The 23084-nt window shown below is 41.7% G+C and overlaps 1 protein-coding gene across 1 annotated transcript in view; it reads left to right on the forward strand.

Annotated features, from left to right (window-relative positions):
• Positions 1-23084, forward strand: part of LOC122944828 (bile salt export pump-like) — a 100089-nt gene that overhangs the window by 42195 nt on the left and 34810 nt on the right. Inside the window, exons 16-19 of the mRNA XM_044303499.1 lie at positions 15664-15834; positions 18354-18555; positions 18734-18815; positions 20422-20554. Coding sequence (XP_044159434.1) covers positions 15664-15834; positions 18354-18555; positions 18734-18815; positions 20422-20554 — 588 coding nt within the window. The remainder of the gene's footprint in view (positions 1-15663; positions 15835-18353; positions 18556-18733; positions 18816-20421; positions 20555-23084) is intronic.

The following is a 23084-nucleotide window of genomic DNA, read 5'->3' on the forward strand; positions in this document are numbered from 1 at the left end:
GCGATGATGGAAGAGGAGGTGGCCCAGGAGGAGGAGGAGGAGGAGGAGGAAGAGGGGTCATTTTTAGCACTTTCAGGCCAGTCTCTTCGAAGTGACTCAGAGGGAGGTTTTTGGCAACAGCAGAGGCCAGGTACAAATGTGGCCAGCCAGGGCCCACTACTGGAGGACGAGGAGGACGAGGATGAGGAGGAGGTGGAGGAGGATGAGGATGAAGCATGGTCACAGCGGGGTGGCACCCAACGCAGCTCGGGTCCATCACTGGTGCGTGGCTGGGGGGAAAGGCAGGACGATGACGATACGCCTCCCACAGAGGACAGCTTGTCCTTATCCCTGGGCAGCCTGGCACACATGAGCGACTACATGCTGCAGTGCCTGCGCAACGACAGCAGAGTTGCCCACATTTTAACCTGTGCGGACTACTGGGTTGCCACCCTGCTGGATCCACGCTACAAAGACAATGTGCCCACCTTACTTCCTGCACTGGAGCGTGATAGGAAGATGCGCGAGTACAAGCGCACGTTGGTAGACACGCTACTGAGAGCATTCCCAAATGTCACAGGGGAACAAGTGGAAGCCCAAGGCCAAGGCAGAGGAGGAGCAAGAGGTCGCCAAGGCAGCTGTGTCACGGCCAGCTCCTCTGAGGGCAGGGTTAGCATGGCAGAGATGTGGAAAACTTTTGTCAACACGCCACAGCTAACTGCACCACCACCTGATACGCAACGTGTTAGCAGGAGGCAACATTTCACTAACATGGTGGAACAGTACGTGTGCACACCCCTCCACGTACTGACTGATGGTTCGGCCCCATTCAACTTCTGGGTCTCTAAATTGTCCACGTGGCCAGAGCTAGCCTTTTATGCCTTGGAGGTGCTGGCCTGCCCGGCAGCCAGCGTTTTGTCTGAACGTGTATTCAGCACGGCAGGGGGCGTCATTACAGACAAACGCAGCCGCCTGTCTACAGCCAATGTGGACAAGCTGACGTTCATAAAAATGAACCAGGCATGGATCCCACAGGACCTGTCCGTCCCTTGTCCAGATTAGACATTAACTACCTCCCCATAACCATATATTATTGGACTCCAGGGCACTTCCTCATTCAATCCTATTTTTATTTTCATTTTACCATTATATTGCGAGGCTACCCAAAGTTGAATGAACCTCTCCTCTGCCTGTGTGCTAGGCCTAAATATATGCCAATGGACTGTTGCAGTGGTGGGTGACGTGAAGCCTCATTCTCTGCTATGACATGCAGACTGATTCTCTGCTGACATGAAGCCAGATCCTCTGTTACGGGAGCTCTCTCCTCTGCCTGGGTGCTGGGCCTAAATTTATGACAATTGACTGTTGCAGTGGTGGGTGACGTGAAGCCTGATTCTCTGCTATGATATGAAGACTGATTCTCTGCTGACATGAAGCCAGATTGTCTGTTACGGGACCTTTCTCCTCTGCCTGGGTTCTGGGCCTAAATTTATGAAAATTGACTGTTGCAGTGGTGGGTGACGTGAAGCCTGATTCTCTGCTATGATATGAAGACTGATTCTCTGCTGACATGAAGCCAGATTGTCTGTTACGGGACCTTTCTCCTCTGCCTGGGTTCTGGGCCTAAATTTATGAAAATTGACTCTTACAGTGGTGGGTGACGTGAAGCCTGATTCTCTGCTATGATATGAAGACTGATTCTCTGCTGACATGAAGCCAGATTCTCTGTTACGGGACCTCTCTCCTCTGCCTGGGTGCTGGGTAGTGTTGAGCGCGAATATTCGAAAAGCAAATTTTTTTCGCGAATATCGCAACTTCGCGATTTCGCGAATATTTCGAATATAGTGCTATATATTCGTAAAAACGAATATTCGTTTTTTGTTTCCCCCCCCCCCCCCACAAAATTACAGTACACATATAATTGATTGTTTCCCAAAGGTCCAACAGCTCAGATCTTACTCACATTGCCTAGAAAGTGATTGAGGCGCGAATCTTCGTAAGGCGATTTTATTAGCGCACATGCGAATATCGGCACGTCCCAGAACAGAGGCAAAGGGCTTTGCATTCATACATTAGTGAATTGAGTTGCGAATCTTCGTAAGGCGATTTTATTAGCGCACATGCGAATATCTACACTTGTCCCAGAACAGAGGCAAAGGGCTTTGCATTCATACATTAGTGATTGAATTGAGCTGCGAATCTTCGTAAGGCGATTTTATTAACGCAAATGCAAATATCTACACTTGTCCCCAGAACAGAGAGGCAAAGGCCTGTGCATTCATATAGTATAGCACCATATTCGCGAATACGTAGAACTTCGTAAAATTCGATTTACGAATATTCGTATTTTTTATTTTACTTTCCACCTTACAGATTACATTGATCTGTACTCTGTCAACTACTGTCATCACCCCCCACTGTATCTCGATTGATTCCCAAAAGTCTCACATTCCCTAGAAAGTGATTGAGGTGCGAATCTTCGTAAGGCGATTTTATTAGCGCACATGCGAATATCTACACTTGTCCCAGAACAGAGGCAAAGGGCATTGCATTCATACATTAGTGATTGAATTGAGTTGCGAATCTTCGTAAGGCGATTTCATTAGCGCACATGTGAATTTTGCATAGCATATGTATTATGCGATAATTCGAATTATCGCATATGCGAAATAATAACGAATTTGAATAATCGCGAATATTTTACGAATATTCTTTCGAATATTCACAAAATTTCGCGAATTCGAATATGGGACATGCCGCTCAACACTAGTGCTGGGCCTAAATTTATGACAATGGACTGTTGCAGTGGTGGGTGACGTGAAGCCTGATTCTCTGCTATGACATGCAGACTGATTCTCTGCTGACATGAAGCCAGATTGTCTGTTACGGGACCTCTCTCCTCTGCCTGGGTGCTGGGCCTAAATATATGCCAATGGACTGTTGCAGTGGTGGCTGACGTGAAGCCTCATTCTCTGCTATGACATGCAGACTAATTCTCTGCTGACATGAAGACAGATTCTCTGTTACGGGACCTCTCTCCTCTGCCTGGGTGCCGGGGCCTAAATATCTGAGAATGGACTGTTCCAGTGGTGGCTGACGTGAAGCCTCATTCTCTGCTATGACATGCAGACTAATTCTCTGCTGACATGAAGACAGATTCTCTGTTACGGGACCTCCCTCCTCTGCCTGGGTGCTGGGCCTAAATATATGCCAATGGACTGTTGCAGTGGTGGCTGACGTGAAGCCTCATTCTCTGCTATGACATGCAGACTAATTCTCTGCTGACATGAAGACAGATTCTCTGTTACGGGACCTCCCTCCTCTGCCTGGGTGCTGGGCCTAAATATATGCCAATGGACTGTTGCAGTGGTGGCTGACGTGAAGCCTCATTCTCTGCTATGACATGCAGACTGATTCTCTGCTGACATGAAGCCAGATTCTCTGTTACGGGACCTCTCTCCTCTGCCTGTGTGTGTGCTGGGCCTAAATATATGCCAATGGACTGTTGCAGTGGTGGCTGACGTGAAGCCTCATTCTCTGCTATGACATGCAGACTGATTCTCTGCTGACATGAAGCCAGATTCTCTGTTACGGGACCTCTCTCCTCTGCCTGTGTGTGTGCTGGGCCTAAATATATGCCAATGGACTGTTGCAGTGGTGGCTGACGTGAAGCCTCATTCTCTGCTATGACATGCAGACTAATTCTCTGCTGACATGAAGACAGATTCTCTGTTACGGGACCTCCCTCCTCTGCCTGGGTGCTGGGCCTAAATATATGCCAATGGACTGTTGCAGTGGTGGCTGACGTGAAGCCTCATTCTCTGCTATGACATGCAGACTGATTCTCTGCTGACATGAAGCCAGATTCTCTGTTACGGGACCTCTCTCCTCTGCCTGTGTGTGTGCTGGGCCTAAATATATGCCAATGGACTGTTGCAGTGGTGGCTGACGTGAAGCCTCATTCTCTGCTATGACATGCAGACTGATTCTCTGCTGACATGAAGCCAGATTCTCTGTTACGGGACCTCTCTCCTCTGCCTGTGTGTGTGCTGGGCCTAAATATATGCCAATGGACTGTTGCAGTGGTGGCTGACGTGAAGCCTCATTCTCTGCTATGACATGCAGACTAATTCTCTGCTGACATGAAGACAGATTCTCTGTTACGGGACCTCCCTCCTCTGCCTGGGTGCTGGGCCTAAATATATGCCAATGGACTGTTGCAGTGGTGGCTGACGTGAAGCCTCATTCTCTGCTATGACATGCAGACTAATTCTCTGCTGACATGAAGACAGATTCTCTGTTACGGGACCTCTCTCCTCTGCCTGGGTGCCGGGGCCTAAATATCTGAGAATGGACTGTTCCAGTGGTGGGTGACGGGAAGCCAGATTCTCTGCTATGGAACCTCTCTCCAATTGATTTTGGTTAATTTTTATTTATTTAATTTTTATTTTAATTCATTTCCCTATCCACATTTGTTTGCAGGGGATTTACCTACATGTTGCTGCCTTTTGCAGCCCTCTAGCTCTTTCCTGGGCTGTTTTACAGCCTTTTTAGTGCCGAAAAGTTCGGGTCCCCATTGACTTCAATGGGGTTCGGGTTCGGGACGAAGTTCGGATCGGGTTCGGATCCCGAACCCGAACATTTCCGGGATGTTCGGCCGAACTTCTCGAACCCGAACATCCAGGTGTTCGCTCAACTCTATTTACAAGCCATTGCTCTTTTTCTCCTTGCCCCATCTTTTTATCTTTATCTAGTTTACTATGTCCTCTATTATTATTCTTCCCTTTCTTTTCTAGGCTCTTCTCATGTGTCTTTGTACAATTTTTCCCATGTTTAAATGTGTGTTTTTCTTTAATTTCGGATGCTGAAAAATTCCCATTCCCCTCATTGCTGACATTTTCCTGTTTCTCTTTTGCAAAATTTTCATTTATATCTTGTGGAGATCTGCTATTATTCCTGCTTATTGTTCTTTTCAGTCCTTTTCCCTCCCCTGGCTGTTTTATCTGTTCCCTTGCTCTTTCCTGCAACTCTTCTCCATGTTCTGCATTTCTCTTTTCCCCTGCTGTCTTCTTCCCCTGCTCCCCATGTTGTTTATTTATCTTTCCCTCTGCTATTTTATGCCCCTTCTCTCCATGTTCTGCATGTCTCTTTCCCTCTGCTGTCTTCTTTCCCTGCTCTCCATGTTCTGCATGTCTCTTTCCCTCTGCTGTCTTCTTTCCCTGCTCTCCATGTGGCACATGTCTCTTTTCCCCTGCTGTCTTCTTCCTCTGCTCCCCATGTTGTTTATTTCTCTTTTCCTCTGCTGTTTTCTTCCCTTGCTCTCCATGTGGTGCATGTCTCTTTTCCTCTGATGTCTCACGTTTAACCCTTCGTATATCATCTGCATGTCTATTTTCCTCTGCTATTTTCTGCCCCTTCTCTCCATGTTCTGCATGTCTCTTTCCCTCTGCTGTCTTCTTTCCCTGCTCTCCATGTTCTGCATGTCTCTTTCCCTCTGCTGTCTTCTTTCCCTGCTCTCCATGTGGCACATGTCTCTTTTCCCCTGCTGTCTTCTTCCTCTGCTCCCCATGTTGTTTATTTCTCTTTTCCTCTGCTGTTTTCCTCCCTTGCTCTCCATGTGGTGCATGTCTCTTTTCCTCTGATGTCTCTCGTTTAACCCTTCGTATATCATCTGCATGTCTTATTCCCCCTGCTATTTTCTGCCCCTTCTCTCCATGTTCTGCATGTCTCTTTCCCTCTGCTGTCTTCTTTCCCTGCTCTCCATGTTCTGCATGTCTCTTTCCCTCTGCTGTCTTCTTTCCCTGCTCTCCATGTGGCACATGTCTCTTTTCCCCTGCTGTCTTCTTTCCCTGCTCTCCATGTGGCACATGTCTCTTTCCCTCTGCTGTCTTCTTTCCCTGCTCTCCATGTAGTGCATGTCTCTTTTCCCCTGCTGTCTTCTTCCCCTGCTCTCCATGTGGCCCATGTCTCTTTCCCTCTGCTGTCTTCTTTCCCTGCTCTCCATGTGGTGCATGTCTCTTTTCCTCTGCTGTCTTCTTCCTCTGCTCCCCATGTTGTTTATTTCTCTTTTTCTCTGCTATTTTCTTCCCTTGCTCTCCATGTGGTGCATGTCTCTTTTCCTCTGATGTCTCACGTTTAACCCTTTGTATATCATTTGCATGTCTCTTTCCCTCTGCTGTCTTCTTTCCCTGCTCTCCATGTCTTGTTTCCTCTGCTGTCTTCTCCTGTTCTCCCTCTGCTTTTTGTAGAACATTGTTAAATATCTCACGTTTAAGCCTTTGTATATCACCTGCATCTCTCTTTCCCTCTGCTATGTCCTGCCCCTGCTCTAAATTTTCAGCATTTCCTTCTCCCTCTGCTATCTTCTTCCCCTGCTCTCCATGTTCTTCTGTTTTTTGTAGCCCATGGCTGTGTACCTCCCATTTTACCCTTTCTATGTCTCCATCACTTTTCTCTGTTACGTTCCTACTTTTCTCTTCCTCCTTCTCAGTATTATTACCTTTCTGTTTCTCCAAATGTCTATGTTTCTTTTTATGTGACATCCTCCCTTGGTTTTCCTGTTGTTCTTGTCTCTTCCCTTCCTTTGAAAGCCTACTTGCCTTTTTAGAGTTCTTTCCACACTTTGCCCCATTTTCCCTATCTTTTCCACATTGACAATTTTTTGGGTCCTGATCCTTGAGTTTCTCAGTCTCTTCTGTAGATTGGTTTACATTAACATTCCTCTTATGCCTTGTGCTATCATCCTCATGTCCTTCATTTTCCCCACTTTTCTGAAAGTCTTGCAGTTCCTCAGAACTATCACCATCCTTTTCCTCACTTTCATGGAGATCTCTTACATTCCTATCCTTTCCCACCTTACTCCCCTGGTATATTTTGTGTCCAGTACCTCCATATTGTTGTGTAAGATTTTGGTTGAGCCACAGTGGTTTTGTTCTGTTTCCTTGTAGGGTATCTACTATTCTTAGCTCCTCCAAGGGATGCGGCTCTTTACTCTGAAAGGCTAAAAAGAGAAAGTGCAAGTTGATTACATTTGGTTAACTTTTTGTTTTGTCTATCCTCCTATAAGTAGTTGATGTAATCAATCCTTATGTATTTATGTGAATCACAACTGCCACCAGGGTTCAAATAAAATACTAAACTCACACTGTCTGATTATGGTACATCACAGTGTGACTGTATATCTGCAAGGTGTTACCACTAGTATTAAATTAAAGGAGTACAAAAATAGCAAGTCTATATATGCTGCTTTTTTCCTAGAATAACACATTATTATTATTTTTGTCAGTGAGAGTGAAATTACAGTGGTCTATAAGAGCTTGTACTAGAGATGAGCAAAGTGACTCTTAAAAAAATATATAATTAATTTCTTAGAGACTTTGAAGATTCCAAATGTTTTGGAATTTGTTCCTCACAAACTGCACAAAATGGTGGCTACTATTTTACAGTCTACAAGCTGGAGAATAAGGCATCTTCTACTAAAAATTGACTGTTTTTTACTTAAGATAAAATTGTTCGGACCCATAGTCATATATATCACGGACATAACTAATGTCTAGGTGTTTCAGAAGCAGAGTTGGGTACAGTCCTGAGAGACCTTAGATTGTCATACACAACTTTTCATGACAATCTGAAGACTTTTGACAGCAAATTTATTCAGACGGATTCGAATTTCTGTAAATTTGCGCATCTCTAGCATGTACACAAGGGACTTCACTAACATGCACCATAAATATACCTGTAATGTAATCTCAAATAATTAAAACATTTTATGTCTGATTTTGCATTGTATTTGTGCAATTAGACAATTTGGAAAAGTGAAATCTGAAGACTCAAAGTCCAATTTTTCACTATAGGATCAACGTCATTAACAAATTCCCATCCATCTTTTCTCTCTAAAAAGAGATTCTCTCCTATTACACGTTCCAAAATCTGAGAGTTTTTCAGGACAAAAATGTCATGATAGGTGACAATTATATACTGTACTTGGCCCATTATAATTTTATATGAAGAGGTGCTACATGACAGACACCAACGAGCAGGGGCGGAGCTAAAGGCTTATGGGCCCTGGTGTAAGAGTTCAGCTTGGGGCCCCCCCTTCCTTTAGTGCGTTGTGGCCAGGGGCAGGGCAGCACATAGCCTTCATGCTGCTCGAGGCAAAAATTGATACCGCACCTCCCCCCCATGCCAAATTCTTGACCTTACCCCTTCCTTCCAGCCAGAAATGTAACTTGACCAGTATGCACTTTCTATAATACTGGTGGTTTCTTATGCACCACAAGTGTCTTTGGGCCTAGTAGCTACTGCTACCATTGCACCTTCTATAGTTACGCCCCTGCCAAAGAGCAAAGGCCTATGGCATTAGCCACCCCCAGCTGTAGAGCAGTAGCTGAGATGTCCAGGCTGCAGTGCCAAGCTGAAAGAGGGGATCGGCAGTCAGATAGAGGTGAGCTTAGCAGTGTGATGGGGCAAAATGTAGTGGTGCAACAGGCCAGATCTTAGCAGTGCAATGGGGCATAGCTTAGTGTCCTAATGGGGCTTCATGAACAGTCAAACTTTCAGTACCCTGAGCATTTTTGGAGCTATCTGCACCCACTGTTTTAGGCATAGAAAATGGTCTAAATGTAAGACAGCTCAGAAGCTGTCTTACGCTTAGAACTGGTGCTGGATGCGCCAAAGTTATGTCGAGCCCACCGCCTCTTTATAACTACAGCAGATCCACCACCAGTTCAGGGGTTTATGAAGACCGGCGTCTTAAAACGCCGGTCATAATAAATGTGTTCTTAGGTGTTTGCTTACTTTCCTAATGATCTCTTTTGTTCCTAGCCTTTCCCATCTTATTACCCTGCTGTATTTTGTGTCCAGTAGTACCAGTACCTTTATTTTGTTGCGTACTATTTTGATTGAACCATGATGGTTTTGTTCTGTTTCCTGGTAGAGTCTTTACTGTTCGTAGGTCTTCCAAAGGATGCAGCATATTTTTCTGTAAGACTGAAAACAGAAAGTGCAAGTTGATTACATTTGAGTAACTTTTTCTCCGTCTTCACTCCAATCAGTAGGTGATGTAATGTATTTGCGTGTAAAATAAAGTTGTGACCAAGATTCAACTGAAATACTAAACTCAGGGATTATCACATTGTCTGATTGTGGTAACATCACATTGCTACTGTATATCTGCAAGGTGAAATAGCAAGTTTATATATGCTGCTTCTTGGCCAAGAATCACACATTGTTAATTTTATTTTTTTTGCAAGTATCAAATTCCAATCGTCGGAAAGAGCCTGTACTAGAGATGAATTTGTTCCAAATTTCCCAAAAACGTTGGTTTCTAAAGAATTCGAATTTTTAGGGATCTGTCTCTCGTGAATTGCACAAAATTGTGGCTGCTCTTTTATGGTTCAGAAGAAAGAGAAGACAACATCCTCAACCAAAGGGGGAACATTTTTTGATATTTTTTTATTTAACCACTTCACATCCGGGCCATTTGCCCCCTTCCTGACCAGGCCAATTTTGCAAACCTGACATATCTCACTTCATGTGGTAATAACTTTGGAACACTTTTACTTATCCAAGCCATTCAGAGATTGTTTTCTCGTGACACATTGTACTTCATGATAGTCATAAATTTGATTCAATATATTTCACCTTTATTTATGAAAAAATCCCAAATTTACCCAAAATTTTCAAAATGTCTGTTTCTCTGCTTTTAAAACAGAAAGTGATACCTCATAAAATATTTATTACTTAACATTCCCCATATGTCTACTTTATGTTGGCATCATTTTGGAAAATGTCATTTAATTTTTTTAGGACGTTAGAAGGCTTAGAATTTTAGAAGCAATTCTTAAAAATTTTAAGAAAATTGCCAAAACCCACTTTTTAAGGACCAGTTCAGGTCTGAAGTCACTTTGTGGGGCTTGCATAGTGGATAACCCCATAAATGACCCCATTTTAGAAACTACAAAAGTTACTTAAAACTGATTTTTACAAACTTTGTTAACCCTTTAGGTGGGTAAAGGAAAATTGAGATTTTTTTGGGCAGATTTTCCAATTTAATCCAATTTTTTCTTTAACACATCGAGGGTTAAAAATACCCTTATTATGCGGTTTACAGAAACACCCCACATGTGGTCATAAACTGCTGTATGGGCACACAGCAGGGCGCAGAATGCCATGTCCCATTTGAAGCCCCCCTGATGCACCCTTACAATGTAAACTCCCAAAAAGGACCCCATTTTGGAAACTAAGGGATAAGGTGCCAGTTTTATTGGTACAATTTTTGGGTACATATGATTTTTTGATCATTCATTATAACACTTTATGGGGCAAGGGGACCAAAAAATTGGTTGTTTTAGCACAGTTTTTATTTATTTATTTTTACAGCATTCACCTGAGTGGTTAGGTCATGTGACATTTTTATAGAGCAGATCGTTACGGACGTGGCGATACCTAATATGTTTAGATTTTTGTAACCACTTCCCGTTCGCACGTTGACTAAAAAACTAGGTGGCTTCTATATCTCTGAATGGACGTTAATCGTGCAGCTGCAGATCGGGTTGCCCGCTGTCAGTGACAGCAGGGCAACCATTAAATAAGGCAGTGACAGTTCCCAGGTGTCCTTGCCTTCTAGATAGCTGTATAACTGCACCACTTAATGGCAAATATATTTTGCTTATGCCGCTGAACAGCAAATATATTTTTATTTTGCCACTAATACACAACAAAAAGGGCTTTAGAACGTATAACTGCACTGCTCAAAGGCAAATATATTTTTCGTTTTCCACTATCACTCAACAAAAAGGTCTTTAGAACATATAACTGCACCACTGAATGGCAAATACATTTTTCTTTTGCCACTAATACACGACAAAAAGTGCTTTAATTTTCGCACTTCACCACACAACGGCTAATAAGCCCTTTTTCCCCCTCTAATACAAGCCAAAAAATGCTTTAGAACATATAACTGCTCCGCACAAGGGCAAATAAGACATAGAAATATTTCCTTGCCATAAACCCTGTTAATGGCTACACCCTAATAACAAGAACGGTTTGCTGGAATCACAGAACTGTATAATGGCAAATTGGGTCTCCAGTCAGTGCAGCAAGGTGTAATAGGATTGTTCCTATTACCCAGGCTGTAACCTCTCCTACTGAACCCTGTTCAACATAAATGCAGTGGAATGATTCCTCCCTATCTTTTCCCTACACCTTGAATAATCTTTCCCTGCACTTGTAATTTTTTTTAACATAATGAAGTTTATCATAGTACTGTCCCTAGCGCCTGCTGCCATCTCTCCCTGCACTAAGTACACTGGAAAATGGCAGAATCCAAGATGGCTGAGGCTATTTATAGGGCTGTGACATCACAGGACTGACTGGCTGCTGATTGGCTGCATGCATGGCATTATGGGTGATCCCACCTTCCCAGAGTTCCTTGCTCCATGGATTCGTTCCCACGAAGCGTGAGGAAATTCGCTCATCTCTAGTTAGTATGTGTTGTTTCATAATTTTATCAGAATTGCTAGCTTGGAGGAATTTTTTTCTTAAATATCTCAGTTGTTGTAACTTACCTCGGAAATTATATATACATCTGAATCCACTGGGTAGTTCACAGCAGATGTAGTCTGCCTGGCAGTCAGCGTCCGTAGTGCATGGCGTTAATGGGATTGTCCAGTTAAATCCTTTACTGTTGACTTTTTGGAAAGAAGAGGTGACATTTCCTTTTGAATATTTGGGACACTTGTCATCTATTTCCTTTTTACTTTGCGTCCCTGCAAAAAGAAAGATGCATTGGAATGACCATTTCAAACATCTCTTTCACAGGGGTCTAATGGAAAATCAATGTGATTGGTTGATCCAGGCTATGCCCTCTCCAAAGGGAATTAAGAATAATATGTAGAATGTATAATTTCTGAATGTCCTGTACAGTGAATGAATGTTATGTACGGTATATTCATAATTGCCTGCCAATATCATATACTTGTACTTTGCTTGGCAGCTAGAAAGCATTATCTTTTATAATAATTTTTTTTAACTTTTAGGCCTCATGTACATGCCGTTTTTATTTTGCTGTCAGCATGTGTGTCCGCATAATATATGTTGCATTCGGGTAACCATTGACATACAGACATACATTATATTCTGTCTTTTTGCTCAACAGAAATACGGATCATCCATGTGTTTTCGGCGTCCCTATGTCTGTTCCCCCAAAAATATACAACATGTCTTATACTTGGCCTCAAAAAGTGAACTGTGGACCCATTGAAGTCAATGGGTCTGCAAAAAATGCAGATGCAATACGGACAGTATCCGTATTTTGCAGATCAACAATTTGCGAACCGCAAATTGGTGGTAGTCGTTGCTCACAGACTCCACTGATGAGAACTCCTGACCTGAATGAATGATATGGCAGAAGACTTTTACGGCCTAAGTGAAACAGAAGCTACAGGGGAAATTCATTCATTGGGTGATCCTGCTGTTCTGCCCGCACTAAAAATATTTGTTCCTGTGCATCTGCTGCCCAGGAACGATGGTTTTCTATAGGGACAAGCGATCATCCTCTCGATCACTTGTCCCATACAATGGAGGTGATTACTGCATGTGAATGGAGCTCTCGTTTCTGCTCATAATAAAGCAGTTATCAGGAACATCTGGTTCATTCCCTATAATCTGCCTGATCATCAGTCAAAGGCGCTAAATGATGTAAAAGGACCCTAAAAGATGCTGCTTGTTAGTGGTTCTCTGTTCTGGCTTATAGAGGGGATGGTACTAGGGGGGGGGGGGGGCTCCTCTGGGAAATGTGTCACCAAAAATTTTATCAACCACTTAAAACCATATAATAGCACATATCCTTTTTTCTAATCTGCTTTTATTTTCTAATTGTAGATTTTTTTATTCTATTTCCTGAACATGATTATGGGGCGGCCATCTTGCCAGAACTGTTCTTATTTGCCAGAAAGTCCTCATTGACTTCTATGGGAGAGTTTTCTAGGCATGCTCTGTGACCTGTGCAGATGCCATTGTACAAGGAAAGAAGAGATAAACTTTGACAATCACCTATTGTGAATAGAGATGAGCGAACTTCTGTTTTAAGTTCGGCGTCTAAAGTTCGGCTTCCGGTTAGCAGAGAATCCCGATATGGTTCCGGATATGGATTCCGACTTCCGTTGTGGTCCGTGGTAGCGGAATCAATAATCGGCCATTATTGATTCCGCTACCACGGACCACAACGGAAGTCGGAATCCATATCCGGATCCATATCGGGATTCTCTGCTAACCGGAAGCCGAACTTTAGACGCCGAACTTAAAACAGAAGTTCGCTCATCACTAATTGTGAATGGTGGATCTTGTCTTATCTAAACACATAGGTGATATAATTACAGGCAGGATAGGAATGATAGATAAGCAGATAACTGCAGTAAAGTGATCTGTACAAACCAAGAAGTTGCGCCAATTATTAGACATAGTGGCTAGGGCAAAAACTGCAGGATTTAATATTTTTTGTTAAAATACTGTATATTGAATACAAAAAAATTTAAAAACATCATCAAAAATACTTATGTTAAACATAAAAAAGTGATTTAAATATCAGGTCATTTTCCCTTTAATGCAATAAATAGGGAAGTCTTTTTTAGTTAGCACACCCTTACATCAAAGAAAATTACTTTCAAAGATTACCATCCAAAATGTAAAAAGTCATACCTTAGTAAATGAGAAGCTACAGCAAAAAACACTTTCTGTTTTCAGTCAATTATCAGGAACAAACGCAGAGCTTAGCGGTGTGATGGGACATAGATTAGAGGCCCAATGGTGGCAACAGAACCCTGAGCAGTTTTGGTGACTTCTGAACCCACTAATATTTGTTGTGTTATTGTTAGGATAACATTAGATTAGCTTACGTGTTACCACAATTCTGGATGAAAGCTGCAACCCATCAATACCCATAGATCTAATGTCACTAACGGCATAAGCGCTTGTAAGACGGTCCTTACACAATCAGTAGGTACTTACTGTTTGTGAGTACCCTCGCTGCCACTGCTCCCAGCAGCAGGGAGAAGATGAGAAGCTTCATACTTGTTGGGACCAACACCGCTCAGACCGACTAGTTCTCTGCAAAGAAGAGTAGAAGCTGTCTTCTACCCGATACCCGTCTGCTATTTATACAGGGACAGAACCAATAGGCGGCTTACCCTGTATACACAAATTGGGCCCTATAATTATAGAATTATTCCAGATCGACGAAACCTGTGATTAGTCATTGGTGATATCTATTCAGAGACGACTTACTGTATGTCATTCTATTGAGAGCTCACATTTCTATACTGTTGACTTAATATAACTGTGAGCTCTGGACAAAGAGACCAATATAATTCAAATATTCTGTGCTCTTATAAAAAAATATTATATTCCTATAGCGAAGGTATATATGGTGAATATGGTGTACATATAGATAGATAATAGATAGATGATAGATAGATCATAAATAGATAGATAATAGGTAGATAGATAAGAAATAGATAGATAATGGATAGATAGATAGATAATAAATAGATAGATAATAGATAAACAAAAAGATTCGAGAGAAAAAACACTATCCCACAGAAATCAAACTTGAAAATTAGGGTGCCAGCGGTTATGATCCAGATTAAAGATCCAATTTGACCATAAAATAAGTCATAATCCACAGCACTCCAAAAAGGTACTGTAATAAATGGCAAAAGTCCTTTCACAGGACCTTTTAAAGCATTGACATGGGTCAATAAATCACTTTTTGCACTTTATTATCCTTTTGGAGTGCTGTGGATAGATAAGATACTAGATACCGTAATAGGCAAAAAGATACATAACAGGTAAATAGATAGATAGATCCTTGTGACAGCTGCAGACCATCCAAATGTATCCATTTGACTGGATTATACATCTATTCTTCTTGTGCTTCAACCACAGGTTCAACCTTTGAGCACATAAAAGTTGGTAAAATGCTGAAATGATGGGACCTGGGCGTTTACCATATAGGTTCCATTTTGCTTGTAAATTTGGAGACTTTAACTAAGACATGTGAAGATGAATGTATTCTGTCACCCTACCACTAAGTTTTCATCTGAGCTTGCACGCAACCTGGATGTCCCTGTGTTTTAATAGAGGCTGATATGTCTCATCCCCTGATCCTCCATCAGAAGGCAGTTTTAGTGCTGGAGTGGCGGTGCAATGCTGACAAAGGGACATAGCTTTCCAGAATGATAAAAGAATGCAGGACTTCTAACGACTGTGTATTATTGAGTTGGCTACATTCCCATTTCTAATATGTAATAGATTTGTAAATATCATACGTAAGCAGCCAACCCCTTCCATTTGTGTAAGTATATAAATTACCAATATGCAAAGCTTTTCTATATAAATGCTTTAAAAGACGGGGGAAACAAAGTTCTAAAATCTATTCTTCTCTTTATCCCCTTCCTGTAATATCCAATGGCTGCACTCAATGAACATGTTTTTCACTGAACCAACTGACTTTGTGGCACTCAAAAAGGGGAAGCTAACCAATGTGTTGCAATGTGCAGATCTATAGGTTGTTTATTGGTAGAGTACCTATTTTTTGAAGGGTATATGAAATATCCTGCATTCAGATGTAGTGTGATCAGCAAATGTTCCTTAAGATTGTCATAGATGTGTGCTCATATTTTTTAGCAATTTGATACCACGGTTGGAGAAGGTGGAGGACAGATGAGTGGAGGACAGAAGCAGAGAATTGCAATTGCAAGAGCCCTTGTCAGAAACCCCAGAATCCTCCTCCTTGATATGGCCACATCTGCTCTGGATAACGAGAGTGAAGCCATCGTCCAAGAGGCCTTAGATAAGGTAAAACCCTTCTATCAGCTCAAGGTCTAAATCTTTAGTAAAAGTCTAAGTACCAAAAAGGTGAACTATGCAATTTACCATGTGGGCTACAGAGAGACATAAGTCAGCCCTGGTTGGTTCCATGCTCTGTACTATAGAGTAGGAAGAACTGGTGCTGTCTCTGGAAAAACTACATTGTATGCTAACAAATGATGGGGAATTGGCTGAGGGTCATAAACAGTGGGGTAACTAGAAATAACTGGGCCCATCCCCCCCTCAGTCCTTTTAATGCAGACCTCAGACCGGACCAAAAAAAATACTCACCTCTCTTCTCCTTCTGCGGTCACCTCCTTCTGGAGCACTGCATCTAGACACGCACTACACTGTCCCCTAATATCGCACAGCATCAGGTCATAGTGGACTCCTACACACACTATGTCCTGAAACTGTGCGCTGCAAGGACTTTATGTAATGCAGGTGCCCAGAAAAGAAGACCAAGTAGTGGTGAGTAATAAGCTCCCTTGGCCCTGTAAATAAATCCCTTTGTTCTCCTCCTGGGCCGCTTCCTGAGTTTGGGCATCATAGCAGCCGCTTCCCCTGATTCCATGGTATTGTAGCTATACCGTAACTATAGTGTTGAGCGAATCGAAGGGATCCTAATTTCGGGATAAATTTGATTCGCCACAAAGCCAAATTTGTGGTAGCGAATCTATTTAACCTAAAATAGTACAAAAAACAACAACAAAAAAATCATACTTAACTGCTTCATTTGCTTGTGACGGGCCATCTTAGATCTCGTCTGAAATCCTGTGCACGGTGACATATGACATCACCACGCCAGCTGGCGGGATGACGTCATCTCGGGCCGCGCAAGATTTTGCTCCAGATGTTCAAGCATGATGGCGGCGGCCGTTCCATTGCGAGCAAATGGAGCAGGTAAGTATGATTACTTTTTATTTTTATTTAACACCGGATTATTGCTATCAGATGCCGCGACCATGTATGAACGGGGGGTACAATGACTCAATCGCCGATCCCTGTCATTGCACTCGCTACTCATAAAGAAATGCTATAAAATTGGCTGGCTCACAGTAATTTATTTGCGACTTTTATTAAATCCCCCCTATACATACAAAAGTCTATAAGTTCTAAACATTTCTACACAAGGAATACTATACAATTCATATATTATTAAAACCTTATATATAAAATGTAATACATTAGATGATCCAGGTCCCTAAATGCGGAGCTCTCGCATTATTAGTAAAAAATAAAATAAAATAAAACTACAAGCGGCTATAAAGTTAGTGGAATATTTCCTTGTGAACAGAGTTCTGCTTATATATTTCAAATATGTACCTTTTCAGATATGCTAGACATAATCCCGTCATTATAAATGGCTCAGAGCCCGTATATATAGCAGAGCTACACCTGCGCTCTGTGTGCTGACTATAACGTCTGTCCACATATAGTGAAAGGCTAGACGCTGAGTTGGAAGCTCACTAGATTAGTGTCAGTTGTTTGCAGTCCATGAGAGCGATATCTGACCGCCGCACCTCCGGCAAAATTCATGCGCTTCTTCAGATATATTGTGATCAAGGTATAAGTGATCACAATATATCTGAAGAAGCGCATGAATTTTGCTGGAGGTGCGGCGGTCAGATATCGCTCTCATGGACTGCAAACAACTGAGAGGATAATACGGCACTAATCCACTGTGTTCCTGACACTAATCTAGTGTGTTTCCAACTCAGCGTCTACCATATCACTATATGTGGACAGACGTTATAGTCAGCACACAGAGCGCAGGTGTAGCTCTGCTATATATACGGGCTCTGAGCCATTTATAACGACGGGATTCTGTCTAGCATATCTGAAAAGGTATATATTTGAAATATATAAGCAGAACTCTTATAGCCGCTTGTAGTTTTATTTTATTTTTTACTAATAATGCGAGAGCTCCGCACTTAGAGACCCGGATCATCTAATATATTAAATTTTATATAAAAAGTTTTAATATTATGTGAATTGTATGGTATTCCTTGTGTAGAAATTTTTAGAACTTATAGACTTTTTTATGTATAGGGGGGATTTAATAAAAGTTGCAAAAAAATGAATGTGAGCCAGCCAATTTTATGGGGTGATCAGCGGGCCAGGCTCGAGTACAGTTTGTGAGCATCCTCAAGTCTAGTGTTTCAAAAAGAAATGCGCTTTGTGACAAAGTAATTTGTCATGAAGCAAAAAATTTTTGTAAAGTTCGGCAAAGCAGCCAAATCAAATTTTCAAATACTTCGCTCATCTCTACATACTCTATATATATATGTAATTTCCAATCTGCTCAAGAGTATGAATCCAGAAAGTATTCTGGATAACTGTACCAGGTTGCATTAAATAATAGTTAAGACCATTGTGTGTACTGTACATTATTTGGACATGTTAGTTGACCCGTCCTCCTACAGTATGCTCTTTACATACCGTTGAGCTCTGATGTCTACCGTATGATCGATGTGATGAATAAAATGCTTACATTTTGTGTCCAGGTCCGTTTCGGCCGCACGAGCATCTCGATCGCACATCGGCTGTCCACAATTAAAAATGCAGATGTAATCATTGGATTTGAGCATGGCCGGGCGGTGGAGAGAGGAACCCATGATGAACTGCTGGAGAGAAAAGGAGTGTACTTTACTTTAGTGACGCTACAGAGTCAAGGAGATAAAGCTCTGACAGAAATGCAGAAAGAAAGTATGTGATGGTTTGTTCTCAATGTAATTGAAATGTCCTCTTCCTTAAAGGGTCTATTTATCTATCTATCTATCTATCTATCTATCTACTATCTATCTATTGTATATGTCTATTGCCTGTATTATACAGTACTATGTTCTTATAATCTGTAAATGTTCAAATGTTATTTCTTTTCCAGATTCAGAAAGCAAAGAATTTGTGGAGCCCAAACTGGAGAAGGTCCAGTCCTTCAAACGAGGCAGCTATCAGTCAAGCTTACGGTAGGCTTATCACACGAGAGTAAAGTTCACAGACTGCTCAAATAACAAGTAATGGTGGATAAATGTAATTACATGAGTGGGTCTGTAATTAATAGGACTATGGGACGCTCAATGCTGAATGCGTCTTCACATCAGTTTATTAATATGTCATTTCTCTTCAGTGACTTAATGTACACTTGAAGCCTGACATCCAATACTTTCACAAGAAAAAGAAGAATTGTTTCAGATTTCTAGAAAGGTCATATAAAATAGGTGTAATTATTCAATGGTATAGTACAACACAATAAACAAATACTGTACTATGTCAGTGGTCTAGTCATAATGATGCAATTGCTAAGTCTTGAATATCTGTAAAAATATCTTATTTTTAATAATCTTTATGATTGGTTTATAACACTGACTGATTAACAGGTTTAGAATATGATTAAAATAATATAAAAAAAATACAAAAGTTAACTACAAAAAAAGTTTGTTGCTGCAATACATAAACTGTAAGAAAAAAAGTATAAAAGTGAAGCTACTTTGTCAACAACAGTCTTGAGTATACAGTGTCTATACAGATCCATGTTTCTCTATGGTTACAGACTGCAAATCCTGCAATCGTGTGTTACTCCCTTCCATTAGACCTCAACATCTTGATAACCGTATTAAACTCCCAAGGAACCCCTACTCCTATTCCTACCTCAGAGGTGCTTAATATAGGTGCTCTGTATTCTGGCTCGGATATGTTTGAGGTTTTGCCAAGCTTCTTTGAGCAAGTCTTACACAGTTTGCCATCTCTACTTTGAAAGTGACGAGTCATACTTTTGCTTTTGTTCTTGGGAATTCATGACCAGGTTCTAAAGAACCCAAATTTTCCAGGTAATCCTGGAAGGGTAAACTGCTGTAGACAGTAGAAAAGGCAGCATATTGAGTTCAACAGCACATTCTTACTGGATCAGACTACACACGGTGTTTGTAGTCTGTAACTATGGGAACGCAAAAGTTGGCAGTTGGCATAGGAACTCTAAACATGCTTGCGGTATTGGAAGGTTAGGGCCCAGGTACCATTCCAAAAACAGTGTTCTCAGCACTGTTCCTTAAAGGGGTTGTCTTACCTGAGATAATGGGGGCATATCGCTAGGATATGCCCCCATTGTCTGATAGGTGCCGGTCCCACCACTGGGACCCGTGCCTATATCGTGAACGGAGCAGGCAAAGTGGTGGCTGGAGAACTCCATAAAAATAAAAAAAAGCCTTAAAGGGGATTGTCTCACCTCATACATGGATGGCATATTGCTAGGATATGCCATCAATGTCAGATAGGTGTTGGTCCCATCTTTGAGACTCACTCCTATATCCATAATGGGGACCCAAAGTGATCGGAGAGCAGCTGCACATGACCACCACCCTCCATTCACTGGTATAGGATGGAGAGAGCACTCTCAAATAGGCACATGTACCAAAAAGATGAGTCAACCTCTTTAAGTACCAAACCACACCACGTCCTTGCGGGGAGGGGGGGTTAGTTTACCATCCCAATAGGGGATCACTTATGTTATGAAGGTTTAATTACCTCTTTAATGTGAAGCTGTACAGTAAGTACACATATATTTTCATGTTGCAGTACATCTATTCGTCAACGCTCAAGATCTCAGCTTTCAAACATAGTCCCTGACACTCCATTTTTGACAGTACCCGATACCTCTGAGGCTTTGCAATCAGCATCTCAGTATGATGACAAAGGCAAAGCTAAGAAGGTAAGTAGATATCGTAAATGTTAAGTTTTGTGCTGTTCCTAAATCGCATTGTTAGGGCTCACGGCATTCATGCAACATCTTAGGTACAAGATGAACTTGAAAAAACAAAGTTGTCCCTTGTCTGCTAAGCATCTGTTATATTAAATGAGTTGTCTGGTTTAGAAAATCATTGGGCATCTTGAGTTAAAGGGGTTATTCCATGATTGATACAAAAATCAGACAGCATATAGTACATGTCAATCTCTTTCTAACAAACTTAGAACCAGCCCTGTACCTCACATGGATCCAGAGATCTCCCCGTTCATTGCTCCATTTGCTCTGCTAGATTTATATCAAGCTGGAAGCTTAAAGGGGTTTTGCCATCTCAGACAATGGAGGAATATGCAACGTGCCAGTCCACAGGGGAGACCACGTGGGCCGATGGGTGCAACAGTTCATCGGGTACTCATGGTTAGCAGATGCCTCCCTGGGCCAGCAGTGCAGTGAAGGGGAGAACAGCACCAAATTATCCGGGGCATACTTATTACAGGGGACTCCGGCCAGGTGGTAATTGAGGTGCCCTTGATGGTGATTGGCTTTTATGACTGCTTGTGCGGCTAGGCCCCCGAATTAAGGTAATGTCGTGACGCCAGCACCTTGGTGGTGCAAAATGATGGGAGTGGTTGCAGTATGGAGATGGAAGAATGAGGCAGAGTTCGAATCCAACTAAGACCTTTACTGTAAGCAGGGCCTTGATAGCAATTTACATCCAGTTATAAACAGTCTCTCATGTATATAAAGATTGAATACTGTAAATCCAGGTAACAAGCTGTATATGTGGCTATATCGCAGGCTATGGTAGGAGGTTGTGTACTCACAGGTATTTAGTCCTGGATCTGGTACTTGCTTCCCAGCTTATCAATGGTGAGGCTGCCGGAAGCTAATAAATCCTTCACCTTGAATCCAAAGGTCCTTAAAGCCTGGTAAAATGGCTGTTGTCCTTTGTGACTTTTTTCCACTCCTTCTCACTTGAACTGACATCCACTAAAACAGCTAGTGTCTGAACTCTCACTCCTTCAACTCCTACTCCTCCTCTCTAAACTAGGCCTGAACTGAGCTATAAATATATATTAGTGCTATCCCCATCTAGTGGTGGGATGTGTGAAGTGCACCTAAGAGCCTGGTAACAGGGATCTTTATTCAAAAGTGCAATACAACATGGTATAACATACAATATAACAAGATTTGCAGTGCCCACGTACAGGAGTGGGACCCTGCACATATCGCAAGGATATGCCCCCACTGTCTGATAGGTGCAGGTCCTACCTCTGGGACCTTCACCTACAATGAGAACCGAGGGGGGAAATGAATGGAGGGCACACTGCACATGTGCAGAACCGCCCTCCATTCATTTCCACGGGGCCGCCAAAAATAGCTAAATGCTGGCTCGGCTATTTTTGTCTGCCCCATATAAATAAATGGGAGCAGGGGCTGCACGTGCAGGAAAATGGAGGTAATATTAAAAAAAAATCTTTTTTTGTGCAGAATTTTTTCCTACAACACAGCAAGGGTTAACAGCAAAACAAACCTCAATATTTATTACCTCGATTCTGCAGTCTATAGAAACACCCCATATGTGATCGTAAACATATACATTGGCACAAGGCTTGTTTTTTGCGGGACGGGATATATTTTTTATTGGTACCATTTTTGGGTATATATCACTTTTTGATCACTTTTTATTCCATTTTTTAGGAGGTGATGTGGGATGAAATTGCAATTCAGTGTTTTTTATTTTATTTGTTATGGGGTTCCTCATGCAGTATACCGGTATATGATATAACTTTGTTCTGTGAGTTGATATGTGATACCAAATTTGTAGTGTTTTTTTTTATGTTATACAACTTTTATATAATAAAATCACCTTTTATTAATGAGGGCTTGTTTTTTGCGAGACGGGCTGTAGTTTTCACTGGTACCATTTTGGCATACATATGACTTTTTGATTGCTTTTTATTCCATTTTTTGGGAGGTGAGGTGACAAAAACAGCAATTCCATCATTATTTACATTTTTTTTTTATTACCGCGTTCACCACTTGGGATAAGTATTGTAATCCCTTTATAGATCAGGTCATTATGGATGTGGCAATACCAATTATGTGTAGTCTATTTTATTTTTTTAGTTTTTAATCAATTATAAATGAGTAGATATGGGAAAAGGCAATTTATTTTTAATGTACATTTTTATTTTAACTTTTTATTTATTTATTTTTTTACACATTTTTTTTATCAAGTCCAACAAGTGTGGCTGATGGCTGTACAGTGCATTGTAATAGTCATCTATTGCAATGCACTGCACTGTCAGTATTACATTGACACTAAGCCTGATCAGACCCTTACCCTAAGTTCACACCTGAGCGTTTTACAGCGCGTTCAAACGCGCTGTAAAACGCTCAACACGTGAAAACCAATGCTTCCCTATGGCCCTGGTTCACACTTGAGCGTTTTACAGCGCGTTCGAACGCGCTGTAAAACGCCCGACGCATAAAC

The sequence above is a fragment of the Bufo gargarizans genome, chromosome 8 (assembly GCF_014858855.1).
Source record: "Bufo gargarizans isolate SCDJY-AF-19 chromosome 8, ASM1485885v1, whole genome shotgun sequence".
Lineage (NCBI taxonomy): Eukaryota > Metazoa > Chordata > Amphibia > Anura > Bufonidae > Bufo > Bufo gargarizans.